Source organism: Sitophilus oryzae, unplaced genomic scaffold (genome assembly GCF_002938485.1).
Source record: "Sitophilus oryzae breed Bouriz unplaced genomic scaffold, Soryzae_2.0 scaffold_942_pilon_pilon, whole genome shotgun sequence".
Lineage (NCBI taxonomy): Eukaryota > Metazoa > Arthropoda > Insecta > Coleoptera > Curculionidae > Sitophilus > Sitophilus oryzae.
In genome coordinates this window covers 1944293-1960839 of record NW_022147575.1, presented here as the reverse complement: position 1 = coordinate 1960839, position 16547 = coordinate 1944293, and the positions used below count along the sequence as shown (strand labels likewise).

Genomic DNA, 16547 nt, shown 5'->3' with positions numbered 1-16547 from the left:
AAAATATCTACTATTATCAGGTGTCAGCGAGTGGAGGCGGAGGAGGTGGACTAGGAAGTTTATTGTCAAATATAGACTTGCCAGGATTGTTACAGGGTGTCAATAGTTTTGTCAAATTGATAGGTGCCTTTTGTCCGCCATTGTCGCAGGTAAATATGAGGGTACTGTTTTTGGGTCAAGCTTGTTGTCAAAAAATAATACTGTTTTTTGATGAATTAATTTTTTTATTGAATCTGATGTTTGATGAGAATGAACGTTTAAGAAATATCATTCAGTGATGATTTGCAGAATAGAATTACTGTTTAAAACTCAAAAAAAGGAATAGTATTTGGAAATTCTTGTATAGAAGGCTTGTACGGTTGACTTGCAATATATTAATTATGTAATATTAAAATCTGTTGATGTCATTTGGCGTATATATTCGTGGAAAATTTTAATACAAGATAAACCTTGACATGTTCATTTATATAGGCTTGGTGCATACGCCAAACAACTGGTATACAGGGTGACAATTTGAAAACGAACAGTATTTAATATTACCTCTACCGATGATAGTATGAAAATTTGGCGAAATACGTCAATTTACAATATCAAGGGGGACAATTTTTGAGGCATTTGTTGTCGTGTTACTTTCAACCCTTTGACCCCCCAGGGCACCCACCCCTAAAATTTTAAATGGCAACCCCTATTTCTTTTAGCATTTTTGTGTTCCTTATAAAATTCTCAAAAAAATAATGCAGGTTATGTAGAATTCTATAAGAAACACATAAATGGTAAAAGAAATAGGGGTTACTATTTAAAATTTTAGGGGTATGTGCCCTGGGGGTCAAGGGGTTGAAAGTAACACGACAACAAATGCCTCAAAAATTGTCCCTCTTGATATGTAAACTGACGCGTTTCGCAAAATTTTCATACTATCATCGGTAGAGGCAATATTAAATACTGTTCGTTTTGAAATTGTCACCCTGTATACAAATACACGGGTTTAAATAGCGAGTATACGAAAAAAAAATTATTTAATTATTCTAAAAGTATTAGGAAGTATAATTTGTGAACATTCTAAAAATATAAAAAAGGGAATATTTTAATATCTTCAGAAGGTCTAACATGTATTATAATTTATTATTCCAGCTAAAAAAAACTTGTTAAATGAGTTCAACTCATCTAAAGTAGCGAGCATAACTTTACGCACCGGTTTGGATAGTGGGGTCATAATTGGAGCTATTTCGGCTATGACGAAGTTTTTTAAAGGTACATAATTATAATTTTAGAAGATGTTTATAAAACATTTAATCACTAGTTGATTAAAAAAAGGATATCATTATAATTCCAAATTATATTATATCCTCTCATTGTATATGCTTATTTAATTTTTTGATTATGTAATGAGCACTTTGTCAAAAAAATGTCTATACCTATGTGGCGGATTCATCTGTCCAAAAAATCCTGTATGGGTAATTTCGCCACTGCACTCCAAGGAAATCTATAAAATAAAATAGTTATTTTTTGTAAACACTTCTGGCGTTAAACCCAAACGGAAACTACTTGTCAGAAGTTATGTTTACAGTTATACAAATTTGCCTAACCTAGAAAATGCTTAACGTTTCGGAAAGTTATCTCTTTCCGTTGTCGGAAGCAAAAAAATACAAAGAATAAAGAAAAAAACTATTTAAAATATTTAAATTCAACTATACGAGAACACTTTAGTTTTTTAAAACAGATACGTATACAAGAAAACCGTTGACGTTCTGTTAAAATGACATTATATCAAGTTAAACTTCAAAATTAACAATTACTACCTGATAACAATTACTTAATAAGGTAAAACCAAAAAGTCCCAAACTTTCTGTATTATTATTTTTAAATTTTACGTATGTTATGTTTATTTATGTTATGTTCTTTAAAATCAAAGGAGTGATTGCCATACATTACTAACATCTACAGATGCATGAGCAATACATTTATTTTTATGAGATTGAATTAAAAAAGCCTCTTTTATTTTTATTTTAGAGGTTATCGCTTCTTTAATTATAATTTTGGAAGAACTCTAAGATTTGTCAGCATTCATGGGACACAGGGCACAGAATAAATTTTAATAACGCCTGATAAGAGCGCTGCGGTGGGAATTTTTAAAATGTACTGAAATGCACCAAGCCTATAGGACATTCATGAAATTTTCTGCAGTTAATTTTAAAAGATAAAATCATTGTATACACAAAAAAAAAGTGTCAAATATAAGATGCACATTTCGTAAACCAGAAACGATGTGAAAAATGATTAATTTAGAGAAAAGTTACTCTTTGCCACAAACGACTTGTGTTTCGAAAACTAAAAAATTCGATTTGAAATACTAATAATTTGGTAGGTATACTAGGTAAGGACTAAACAAATAAGACGTTTGGACTTCAAATTACAATCTCTAACTAGCCTAGTAAGAACTTTAACTGTAACATCCACATTTTTGACCGCAAGCTTACCCAACCCTTGCCAACCCAACCCAACAGTACCGTATCAATCCCCCTTCCAACCCTGTCAACCCACGCACCAAACTTCCAACGCCCGTTTTAGGTCCTAGACAACGTCATCCAAAACGTCACGAGCACAGCCTTTAGAGTATTCGGCAGGGCGATACTCAGGAGCGGAGGCCTGGGCGGGGGCAACAGCGGCAGTGGCGGCGGCGGTAGTCAGAGGGTGAACGTGGTTTTGCCCACATTCCCTCCAGACGAGGACTACGAGGACGAAGACGATTCGACCACGACCTTGGCGTCGGCGAATAGTTTGCAGAACGAGGTCGAAGCTGTGACCGAAGCCGGGGTAACCCTCTATACCGTAATGACGTAGATTATGTGTTGTGGGTTCATGTTTGCGGAGTGTTGGTGGTTCATCTTGCGTCGATACATTGCAAGAGCTTCATCTGTTCGCATATACGTGTCTTGGAGTTGTCATTTTGTGGTCACAATGAAGTCAACTGTTAAGTTCGTTGAAAATTTTTAAAATACTGTAAATCAAAAACCAACCTGTAGTTCATATCAAATAAACTTTTATTCACGTGGTTAAGCTTAACCGGCACAGCGTTGCTCACTTTTACATGTTTTCTTTTAATCAAAATATTTTAGAAAAGAAAAATTAATTAATTATAAATGTATAAACAGCCATTACTACCGCTTCCTCCAAGTTGCGATGAGTTTCTTATGGCTATTAAGCAGAGATCTTGTACATATCGCACTAAAAGAGGTTCTAAAAAGAACAAATGTTCGGATGCAAGGTGTTCTAGTAAAAATGTTTAAACTTAAACTATCACAACGCAATTCATTTAAACCAAAAATTTGTAATACAAAACTAAAGTGTCAAAACAAATGACAATATCAGGAAATAAATAAATGAATGCGGCAACTTGATATTTTTTATAGCAGGGCTACCACCTGAGTCCCTAGCGGGAAATTTAAATTCCAGTTAGTCAGCCTGGTGCCGAATATATCCAAGGTTGTCAACAATGAATTTAAAAATCGCGCCCTCGATTACGTAACTAAAAGTTTAACTGGTATCGAATATATACAAGCCCTAGAAGCAAACCATATAAGTCACAATACACAATTTTGAGAAAAACGAATTTAAAGTTCTTTTTTGAAGTTATTTCATAATTATTCCGTTATTTTTAAACCTATGATTGTAATACTTGGTATATGACTAACTTATTTTGAACTTAAATGAAATGTAAAACAGTTTTTAGGGTTCCGTAGCTAAAGGATAAAGACGGGAACCCTATTACTAAAACTTCGCTGTCCGTCCGTCCGTCTGTCACAAAGGTCTATCTTATGAACCGTTATAGCTAGACAGTTGAAATTTTCACAGATAATGTATCTATGTTGTCGGCGCTATAAGAACAAATACTAAAAACAGAATTAAATAAATGTTTATAAATAAAAAAGTACTTTCACTAAACATTATCTTTTAAGTAAGAATTTTACATAGAATCTTTCAAGTCCTCGGTGGTCTCGCGTTATGACCTATGACGTTGGAGCCGTAGTAAGGCAGGTTCGAATCCTAGTCAAGGCGACTTTTTTAATCGTTTTTTTTTTAATTTTTACATATTTTACATATTTATTTTTATTTTTACATATTTATTATTGATTAATACAATTTTTAGTAATGTGTTTCTTAATTTTTTTTTAAATTACTTATAAGCGCATTTAAAATTTCAGCTTAATCGGAAAAAAGTTTATAATAATATAGTGTCTAATGCTGTATAGATAATGAATGGTACGGAACACTTCGTACGCGAGTCCGACTCGCACTTGACCAATTTTTAAATAAATTATACCACCATTTTTTTGGAGTGACTCGTATATGCCAATTTTGGACTTAACATAGGTTGCTTCTAGGGTACTTCTATGTATCTTCTCAAAAATAAAACTATTACGTATAGTAAAGCCATTAAACATAAAAAAAAATATTCATTCCATTTGACTGCTTGTCTTTGATATAATTTATATTCGATATTAATAATTCCGTTGTGGCCACAAATACATACTTCAGTTACTAATATTTCTGGAATTGTATCCCAACCATGAGAACCCAAGGGACAACATTATTCATGTTTTTTGCATTTTTATCCTTCAAGCTAGATTTATTAACAAGGATATTCAACCAAAGGCCCAAAAAATCGCCCCCCTGTCGAACTCTTTGTTAATATTATCGTCATTTTGTCTCGAAATATCATTGTTTTGTTTTGTGTTATGTTATTTTTTAGTCGCATGTGCATATAATGGATAGTATTAAGTAGCATAGTTGGTAACATTGTATTGTGTCTGTAAACATTAATTTTTTTCCTGTATATTTTTACTAAGAAAGGGTTATTTTTGCGGGTAATGAGGTATAGGAAAATTGATATAAATATCTCATTGTGTTTCAGAGTTTCTAATATTATGTAATGCATAACAGAAGTTTATATGCTTGTCGCTTTTGTCATTTTTTAAAAATTAATATAAAAAGTTATAAAAAATAAATTACTTCAGAAAAAACTGGGAGAATGATTGGCGTGTCTGAAAGTTATTTATCATAATTTTTATTTAAATATTACTTTTCATTCTACATGTTAATTCTACGTTCTACGACATATTTCAAAGGTCACCGTGACGCGTTTTTTTTTCGAAATGTATGGTGATATGTATACTCTCCTATATCTGCTCAGTACATAACTTCTTATTACACGCATATTTTAAATATTATCTGAATAAAGACCTCGATTGCTTAAGTAAATACTCAGTTCCAAACAAGGAAAAAAGGTTGCTTGACATAATTATAGCATAATTTTGCGTATAATTCAGCTTTAATGTCCTGTAATTTTCGTGTTATATATCATTAAAGGAGTAGTGTTAAACACCTAGTACTTTTATTCGTTTTTGTATTTATGTGGAACATTATTTTCAAAAAATACGATACTCAGTTTTATTTTAATAATTTAAAAATAAAAAACATACTAATTAAAATATTTTTTTCTATAGTTATTTTCATCTGCTCATTATGCTAAGCTAGTTAACGAAACGCGCGTCTAGTATTCAAAGTAAAGTGTTTAATGGAAATTAGCGCACTTGTAGAGGTTAAGGCCTTTTTATGTTTGTGTATACTAAGTATGTTATATTTTAAAGTGTTTTGGTGTATTGTGGCGAATTAGTGTTTTATCTTGCCAAAAAATGTTCATTTAAAAATAATTAAATATACTAATGAAGCCAATTATACAGGTTTTGTTCTAGTTGTTTTAGATTTAATTGATTGTTTACTAATTTTGTTTTCAACTTTTTATTTTTACATAATTATTTATAAATTTCGAATAGTTTTTTTAAGTTAACGCAAAAAGACATAAAATATTGTTTCAAAATCCAATGGGCACATAACATTTTACATTTAAGAAAAAAGGTTGCACCAGTGCAGTCCCGATTGGCACCTTTTGTATTTAAAAAAATATTTCGTTTTTTACGTCAAAACCAACTGTCACAGCGTCACGTGTCGTAGGCGGTCAAGTTGGTCTTGGTCCAATCCAAAGGTCCAATCTATCGACATAACAATTTTCATTTAAAGTGGACGAATTTTTCTCAGCCTTAGGCTGTCCTGACTTTGCTCCCACTTCGCGTAAGACCTCGAACACACTGACGGCCAGGTCGCAACGGCCAGGCCGCTGCTACCTCTAAAACCATTAAATCAAATGATACAACGCACACTAACGACCTGGCTGTTGGCTGGTTGATTGCTTCAAATTGATTCAAAAATATTCTATTCAGTTTTGTCTCCGCATATCGTAGTTCTTTTGTGATCTTCGCTCGGTATGGCTTTGAAGAAACATTACTTTATTTAATATAAGAACATTTAATAAGCTCATGAATAGGAACTTCGCTTTTTAGTTAACTCGGATATTTTAACATTTCTGAAAACAATATTTTCTAATTGGTAAAACGTAAAAAATCATTAGATCTGACAACCCTGCCGAAACTGGTGGTTCATCTGGCCGCATCTATGTACGCAATATATCCGGCCAGCCGACGCGACGGCCAGGTCGGTGCTACCTGGTTGTCAGTGAGTTCGAGCTCTAAAGAAGTTTCATTTTAAAAATGAGAAAATTACTAGATAAACACCATAAGAACAAATCAATTTCCGTACTTATTTCATTACCCAAACATTTAACCGTTTGCTTTACCCCTTCCAGACATTCTAACCTCACATTCTCATCTTTTTTTCAGTCGCCGACGAGCGAAGTGGACGACTCCGCCAACTCCATCTCGAAGCGACACGTCCGAGTGGTCAGAGAGGCCGAAGCCGAGGCGCCCGCGGCGCAGGATCAGGAAGGCGCCGAGTCGGCCCCGCAGCCAGGTCAGGACCTGGCCGACGTCGACGACCAGGACCGTAACAAACGGTACTCGCCCTTCGGGGGCGGCGACGGCGGTCACGGCGGCGCCGGGGCCGGCTCGGGCAACTTCCTCTTCGATATCATTCGGGTAAGCAGGGTGGTTTGAACGGGGGAGTTTTAATGGGGAGTCGAATGTTGATGGTTTCTATAGGCAATTAATGATTCTGTCCCATAAATTAAACTATTCTTTTGAGATATACTAGCCGCCATATTTGTATTTATCATAAAATCTGTGACTTTGAATCGTGTGTCTGGGAAATTGTATGTATTTTTTTGACTGTAGCAGGGTGGCGCCTCTCATACGACGCGGAGGCTCCAAGGAAATTCTTTGTATTAAAATGAAATTTTGTTAGCATATGTAGGTTAACTCAGAGCACTTTTTAAAATTATAGGGAGTTCTACAGGGTGTCCCCAAAAAAGTTACATATCAAAGTTGTTTTTTGTAATGGAACACCCTATATATTAATTGATTTTTAGATTCTGGGAGAAAAATAAAGGTCGGTTTTATAAGAAAAGTATATGACTAAAATGTAAGGTTTTTAAAAACAAAAATCTTTAAATTACAATAAAAGCTAGCTAAATTGGAATTTACCCGGTATAGCCTAATGTGTGGTTAAATTAACTATTGTACTTTAAATCAAATTAAAACTTGATCCAAAAAGTTATACAGGGTGAGACAAAATTAATATTGAACATTGGTAACATTTAAAAGCAAATTACTCTTTTATTTTTAATGGAACACCCAGTATTTTATTTGCATATTCAATGGGAAATTCGTGTATCTTCAAAATACTATTAAGGTTGCCTACCCCTAAAACAAAGATTTTCCTAGATATTTTCATTTACATGATTTGATCTAACTGGATCTTTATTATTTGATAAATCTAGGTGGCTGTGATATGTCTGACGTTACTTCAACATAGCTGTCTAATTAGTCCAACTTTAACAACTAGTTATCATTTTGTGTCAGTTAAAACAAAAAAGTTTCTCAGAAATTTGCCAAAAATGCAAACTTATCCTACATCAGAAAGATAATTGAATGATATGATTCTATTAGTTGGTGAATGCAGTGTACATTCACCAATTAATCTTTCCTCGACCGTGAGGGGTATTTTAGGTGCCCAAATGCGTTTTTTCTTCAATAACTTATACAATGTTTATTTCTCACTCTCACTTTTTTCCTTTCAGGTAATCCTAGAAAATATATTACAAAACCCTTTTTTAACAAAAATATCCAAATAAATTTTTTATTTTCCGCGAAAAACTGAAATTTACTGCCTGGGGTACCTCCGTTACCCCGCACGGCCTGATGTGATTCGAAATCCTACAGGCACTATTCATGTTTTTTCGTGTTGGTGACTTTGTATGAAGACGTAAACAAGTTCTATATTTAGTTTAGTATTGGTATTTACTGTGCTGTAGTAAGTTAGTGTGTTTATTTATTGGAAAATGGCGCAAATTGAATATACTGATGATGGACTAACAAAAAAGAGATTCTTGCCGAATTCGCTTCGAATTCTGCGCCTGAAGAGCAATCCTCCAGCACAAGGACTTGTACTACCAAACGTTCTAAGAAGGAAATAAAATAGTAACAATTTTCAGAAAACTGTAAAAACAGCAATAACTTTATTTCTTGCCGAAAGCACAGTTCCCATAAATCCTGCCAAAAAAATTCAACCATATTCAAACCAAAGATGCGGCTTTTGCGCCAGATCACTTAACAGAAAAAAAAAAATATTATGTAGTACATACAAAAAAAAAACAGTTTTAATATTCACCGCAAAGAATGTAAAACGTTTGCCTGACTGCCAAAATAATGTGTAGAAAATTAAGAATTTAGTTTTAAAATTAAATGTTTTTTATATTAAACAAATACAAACTATTTAAATTATTGACGTTTTATTGTAAAACTTTACATATAATTATTGATAATTTACCTCAGTGACAAAATGGTAATAGATTTTGCAATATTTCAGTGGGGTATCATAGTTACTCCACACGGCCTGAAACGTAACTTTTTGTAGCACGGTCCCGGAAAGGTTAATGTAATACTTAAATGCTCCCGATTATTACTCTTCATTTTCACAAAATGTGAAATATGGCAAAATCCTTACATTTTAGGTATACGCTTCTTTAATAAAACTCACATTTATTTTTTCCTAGAATCCGAAAATCAATTAGTATATAGCGTGTTCCATTACAAAAAAACAGAACTTTGATGTGTAATTTTTTTGGGGGGACACTCTGTATAATTCTATATATTTTTATAAAATGCTTTCAATTAACCTACATATGCTGCCAAAATTTCATTATGATATAAACTATCGTACTCCTTGTAGCCTTCGCTTCGTATGAGAGGCGCCACCCTGTATATGCCATTCAATAATTTTTTATTGCAACAAAATTTCTCATAGGTATGTTCCTTATTAGTAAAGATGGGAAGATGCGGTTTGCACAAACCTGTCTCAATTTTTGGTCCAACGGAAGATGCTGTGAACAAACTTTTCATAGTTCTCTTCATTTATGAGCTACAGGGTCTTATTTTTGAAAATTATGATGAAGAAACAACGAAGGCTATGAGAATTTTGTTTACGGCATCTTCCGTTTGACAGAAAAGTAGTAAAAGTAGTTTGTGCAAACCGCATCTTTCTATCTTCACTAATAACACAGATACCGCGTATGATTTCTACAAGATTCCTCCAAAATAAAACGGAGTATTCCTATTCCTGTTCTACATATCTTCTAATCTTTTAATTCTTCTAATCACGAACCAATAAAATGCTGAATATCGAAAATTGACGGGATAGAGCTTGTTGATTGTCTAGGAACTATCGATATTCTTTCAGTCGTGATTTTATTTGATAATATAGGTTAGAACTATTTGAAAAAAGGCCTGGTATAATTTCATATTTAAAAATATATATCAATATTAAAATTATATTGTATTTGCATTATGTTTATATATTGCCTTTAGGCGTCTTAGTGTTTTAAAAGACCACAATATTTCAATTTAAGACGTTTTCCCACTTAAAAAAATGATTTATAAAACTAGAGAAAGTTTCCCATATAGGTACCATGCCTTTATTTCGAAAATATATTTAGCGTTTCCAAAAAGTATCATATAAACATTTTGTATGATAGGTCAGTTATGTTACCTTTAGTATTAGGTCTATAAGTGCATGTGATTCTCTCATGTAATTCATGCATTAAAACAACTTCATGTTTTTATTCATTTTCATTTAGGGTAATTATGTTAATTTTTGTATTTTTAATATTGTAAATAAATATGTTTGCCTAATTAAGGCTTTTTTTATTGATTTTAATTGTTGTCTGTGGATAATACAGGAACTGTCCAGTAAGTAAATAACATATTTTATGATATAAATTATTTTAAAAAATAATTCATAAAAATATATTGTACTTAGGCATTGATTATAAAAAATATCATAAAAATATTGATATATCGTCGGTCTAAGATGCAAATTGCCTAAGTCACAAAATGAAAATTTTAGAGGAGAGGCAAAAAACGTAGATGAGTAATTAAATAAAATCCATATCAAAAACTGTAATTTTTTTTTTGCATCTATATTGTCATAAATAATGTTAAGTACAAATTGTTAATGTTGTTTTTAAGTTTACAAAAATAATTGAATTAAAAACGGACATAAGCTATTTGCGTCGTTTTTTTTTTCTTGTAATTTGGGACTTCGGCAAATTTCAATTACCTATAAAATGAAACTAACATTTTTTAAAGATCAAAAATGTATTATAAAAGTAACTAAAATATTTTGGAAATATGGACATATTAAAAGTAACAGGATTCAAATTTTATAAATGAACTAAGTTATCATAAAAGCCGTGGTAATCTTTCTTTAGAGACACTTTTATATCCATTAGGTGATTATATTTTTCTTTTTTAATTGGTATGGGACCTTTGTATAGCTGGGGCAGTTCATCGTAGGGAATTGCAACTTTTTTATTAAGGCGACAAGGTAGTGGCGCCCATTCCTCAGAATGACGTAACCTGAACATTATTGACCCATCCTTGTTGTACTTGAGACCCCTGATATCAGTCACAGTCGGATCACTAGATAATCTTCCCGGCCTTATCGAATTAAACACTTGCATGGGTTCGAAATTTTTAAAAAAACTATAATCAAGGTATTCTACAACATAGGGCCTTGGATGTAGACGTGCTGACTCGCAAACCTCAACATAATCCGCTGGAACATTGATGTTTTTTTTCTTTAGTTTCCTCTCAATCGAGGAGTGCATGGAGTCGCACTCCATTTGCGTGTGCCCTTTCTCCAGGTATTTTTGTTCAATTGTAATCTGCATTTCTTCGGATAGTTTTAAAAGGGCACTTGAGAGTACTGCGTACTGAGTACTGAGTTTCGATTTTGGGCTGTGCAACCATCGCTGTAGAGAATAACTTTATCTACCCCTTCGTTGATGTGCCTTCGGAAAAAACTGTACAATATTGAAGCAAATGTATTGGCAGTAAGGCCAGCCTGTCCCTCATGCCACAGATAACAATAGCCGTCTTTCGTCTTAAGATTGAAAATAGTGAAATTGTGCACTATTAACTTTGTTTTGTAATAAAGCAGAGAGACATTGGACTTAGGGCATAATAACACAGATTGCATGTCCATGGTATAAACATTACAATTAATATCTGATCCATTTTTGTCAGTATCTTTTTCTTTGCGAGCTTCGTCTTTTTTCAACTGATGTTCTTGATAATCTTGATCACTTAGATTTCCTGCTTTATGAGCAACACATTTATCGCATTCATCTTTTTTTGGGGAAAACAACGCTATATTCTGATCGTCCATCATATTTGAAAAAGAGGCACTAGACATAGGTTGAAAGTTATTTCTTGTAGAACACCACTCATTTTTATAAATCCTGTACAGTTCCATTTTAGAGGTAAAAATTGGCTCCAAATAAAGCTTGCTTGTTGACTTCCGACAGTAGTGGGATTCTAGTTTTGGCAAACTTTCAATAAACGCCTTTAAGTTTTCCTTTTGTTGGTTTATTCTAGCTTTTCTTGGGTTAACAGTTATTTCTCTTTCAGGAGTAGCCAATGCAGGATTTTTAGGTTTTTGATGAACCCAGTATCCAATGGTTCTTTCTGGAATACCCATAGTATGACAGAACATTCTCTTACAAACTCTGACTTTACCTTTTGATGTATTCAGATAATACAAATACGAAAATTCTCTTCTAGACTGATTTTCGGTTTTTCTGTTCCTGATCCTTTTAACTAAACTTTTTTCAATTAAAGTTGTGACGTATAGTTGTTTTTCTTTCCATGAAAGTTGCCAAAATTGTTTGAATAAGTTAGTTCTTTCTTCTTGTGAGACATCTTTACACTTTATTTCAGTTTTTCCATTACAATTACAGTTACCTTTCATAGTTTTGGGTTTTTTTAATAACATGATAGTCCCATTTATCTTCTAATTTGCGTTTTCCATGGTATTCCTGTCCAGATTGCCTCTTCATTTTCTCTGAATTTTTTTTCCAATGATTTTCCTGCATGTGACGTCTGTTATACCTTTTTCTAGCTTCTTTCACTTCTTCTTTTTGCTCGTTATCAATATTAAGACTATTTTCTGCAGGCTGCAGCTGTCCAGTATTTTCATCCGCATCGTCGGAGGATAAATCAGATTCATTTATATCTTGTATGTAAGTCTGATCCCTAACGTCGTCTTGTTCTTCTCCACTGTCAGATATTTCTTGATCATTTAATCTTGTTTCCCATTGAACTGGTTTACTTTCAAAATCTAGTATTTGCTCCTTATCATTATTATTATTATTTTCTGCAGCTTCCGGTGGTCGGGCATTTTCATCGGCCAAATCGGATTCATTTTCCATTTGAAGGTAAGTCAGATCTTTAGGGCTGTCGTTTCCTTCAACACTTTCAGATTTTTCTTGAATACCATTTAAAGCTTGTTGTAGCTCCAAAATTTGACGGCCGGCCATTTCAAGTAGTTGTTCATCGCTACACGGTAACACACTTTCGCAAAGGGCAACGCTTTGTTCCTCTCCATCTTCAGCCAAGAGTATCGAAGAAGTATTGGGTACTTCCGAGGGTACTTCTTGATCTATAGAAGTAAGCAAACTGGCGTTGAACATTATTCTTGAGGTTCGCCCACGACAATTCATTCTAAAAGTAAAGTAATATTAAAACACAACGTCTTAACACCAATCCTTTGACTTATAAAAATTAATAACTTAAAAAGCAAGCTTAGGTGTATGGTCGAATGAATAGAAACAAATTTACTTATATCGAGTTTAATAAAATTTTTAAAAAAATAACAAAATACAAAGTTTAAAAAATACTAGTGGAGTCAGGAGGCCTGCGACAAAATATTATAAATTAATAATAATAATAAATATTAATTAATAATATTATTTAAGAAAAATTGCCTAAGTCCCTAACCTAAAACAGATAATGTAAAAAAGAAAATTGCCTAACTCCATATTTAAGTAAAACGGCTTTATTTTGATATTATTTTTAAGCAAATTAGTAAAACCCTATATATTTTATACTTAACAATATATCAATTAATACATAAAAAACATTTACTTACGTTTTTGGTGATAAATTCTGCGAAAAAACAGCAAAATATAGCACACACCTTGTTCTAACGCGTTTTCTAGAGAATTCTCTATTGCAAATGTGACTTCGGCAAAATTCGTGTTCGGTTTTAAATACGATGGACTTCGGCAAATTGCGTTTTTTAATTTTTTGGCGCGAATCACGTTTATAGGGACCTAGGAATCTACCAAATCGTAGATTTGAATGACAGTTACGAGATGTCACCGAAAATACAATTTCGCCCAAAAGTGGACTTAAGCAATTTGCATCTTAGGGCGACGATATTTAAAAAAAATCATCAATAGATTTTTTAAAGCATCGATATACAGGGTGTTTCAAAAAACATGTACATGTGGGATTCCTCACGTAAAAATAAGATTTATTTTTCATATCAAGATAGGTCCAGTCTGCTTTGTTTCGGAGCTACAAGGAGTTAAGTCTTCATTTTTTTCAATTTATTATAATTTTCTTCTAAGTGCTTTTACTGATTCAAATAAAATTTTTAGGGTAAAAAGTTACTATACGTGTTACATATTTCAGTACTAAAAAATATTCATTATTATTTAAGGTATATTACAAAAGACCTCATTTTAAAAAGTTTTAACATCCTGTAAGTTTAAAACTATTTATACCCATATTTATAGGAACTTTTTTCATATTTTTCGATCAGGAATCAATGAGCACTAATTTAACACATTCGCAAGTTAATGATATTAATTTTTTTAAAGGTTGCTATTAGACTTGGATCAAGGCAAATTAATAAAATTGCGTTTATCTCATCAAGGAGGCCGAAATCGACAAAACATCAAGATACAACTTTTAATTTGCATTAAACGACTTACACTATTATGTCGACAGTTTTTTAGCATTAAAATATGTCTCACTTATAGTAACTTTTACCCTGAAAATATCATTCGAATCGCTAAAAATACTTGAAAGAAAACTATAATAAATCGAACGAATACCTACGAAACAAAGCAGAATCGGACCTATGTTGAAATGAAAAATAAATCTGATTTTTACTTGAGGAATATCTCCACATGTTTTTTGAAACACCCTGTATTTTGTAAATCCCTACTCAGAATAAAGAGTGACAACTACTCAGTCTCAAGAAGGGCTGTACATGTATCTGACTATTTTTTCTTTTCAAAATTCTGAATTTTAATCTCTCATCAACTATCGATGTATTAAAACCTATCGATATTTATGAACATCCCTAGTCAGTGAAAATAAATACTGATAAAAATAAAGGCCCATACATATTCTCTGAAAATTATTAAATTAAATTTTATTGACTATAAATTTCTTGAATTTAACTTTAAATTGCAACATTTAGGAAGAATTAACTTGGTTTTGGTTGGGTATTTATGAAATTCCGACACGTTTTTTTTTCGAACTGATAATCGACTGACGAAATCATTTCGGTCGCCGGTGATGTCAGCAGGATGCTTTCGATTTTTTCCATTCGCTTTTAGGTTAATTAAGAAAGTGTATCGTTCCTTTGGTACTACCAGAAAACCGGTCTTGAATAAATCGAGCACATAAACGCAAATAATACAAAAAATATGAAATGCAGGTTAAATTAATTTGTATGAAAATCAATGAATTTAAAACTGTAGAACAATTTTAACCTTTTTTGTTTTTGTATAAAGGAGGTGATTTTATTTCTGGTTAAATTTAAAAAATGTTTTGGAATAATTATTTTTTTACTTACCTGTTTTTGTTTTAACTGATTGTCAATACAGGGTCGCCTTTATGTATGGAAACGGTCGATTATTAGATAAAATATAGGAGGTACCGCAAAAAGTTACGTACAAAAGTTATAGTATTTTTAAATATCTATTAGCGAGTAATAAATTTAAGTATACAGGGTCGTTACTTCGTCTGGTCAAATTTTCAGAATATTGAAACATAATTTTTTGTGTAGCAAAACCCCACACTCAAATTTATGTCACTTATAACATTTTATAAATTTTATAATTGAGGCTTTTAATGAGCAATTTAGCAAGCTATAATAACTCGATCAATAATGATCAACACGAAATGTGTGTTAAGGCGAGAATGTTACACAATTAGAAATATTTGCAATATTCTATATGTGTCAATTCTGTTGTATCGTTCGACACTAAAAAAAATACAAACAAACGGACTATTTGACTTATTTTGTGGTTATTCAATAAAACATAATTGTACTACTAATTTTATAATCTAAATATTTTCTCATGTAGGGCACTCATTTATATTATATACATTTGTTAATAATTAAATAACACTCCTGTATTTTGTTCTTTCCAGATCAATTATTTTTCGTAAATAAAATAAAAAAAAATAATTTCACTAATCCTTTTTTGAAAAGGTCACTGAGATACATCTATATTTCTTAATTAGTTTTGAACAGGTTATTATAAGTTTCATAATCATTTTTTTCTGGTTTATCTCTATATAACAATAATATAAACAACTAGGTCAATGAAAAAATGTGGTTAATTTTTTAATTGATCTAAGTAAATACTTTAAATTTAAAGTATTAATTAACGTTTATGTTTTTTATTTAATTATTAATTTTTGACAAACTTTTTAGTGTAGAAGTTTTTTCTTTAATTTCGATGTAACCATTCAAAACGTCAAAATTAGTGGTAGTAAATTTAAAGCTTTATTCAGAACCTACCAATTAGTGGAATAAATTAGTAGTTTCAATTAGCCGTAGAAGTTTGTTCCTCTAATTTGTATGCGAGCATTAAGAACGCCAAAATTAGTGGTAGGAATTTTTATTTAGTGGAAAAAGTTACTAAACTTTTAACTTTTCCACTACTTATACTTCAAAATTTGGGAGAAATGTCATTTTGGCCTTTGATTATCTTTAGTCAAGAGAAATTGTGGTTTGGTTAGAAATCAAAAGTTGATTATTTTATAAGCTAAATATTAGGCTTTCTCCATGGTACAAAGAATACAAGGTATGATATTGCGCAGGTTGGTTGCTACGTCACAGGTGATAACAGGCGCTATTGGTCAGCACGCCTCGCGCGCCAGTTCAAATCGTCA

The 16547-nt window shown here is 32.1% G+C and overlaps 1 protein-coding gene across 1 annotated transcript in view; it reads left to right on the top strand.

The window, feature by feature from the left end:
- The window catches only part of LOC115890992 (putative lysozyme-like protein), a 49411-nt gene that overhangs the window by 14086 nt on the left and 18778 nt on the right, over positions 1 to 16547 (top strand). Inside the window, exons 3-5 of the mRNA XM_030911377.1 lie at positions 21 to 149; positions 2569 to 2829; positions 6735 to 6989. Coding sequence (XP_030767237.1) covers positions 21 to 149; positions 2569 to 2829; positions 6735 to 6989 — 645 coding nt within the window. The remainder of the gene's footprint in view (positions 1 to 20; positions 150 to 2568; positions 2830 to 6734; positions 6990 to 16547) is intronic.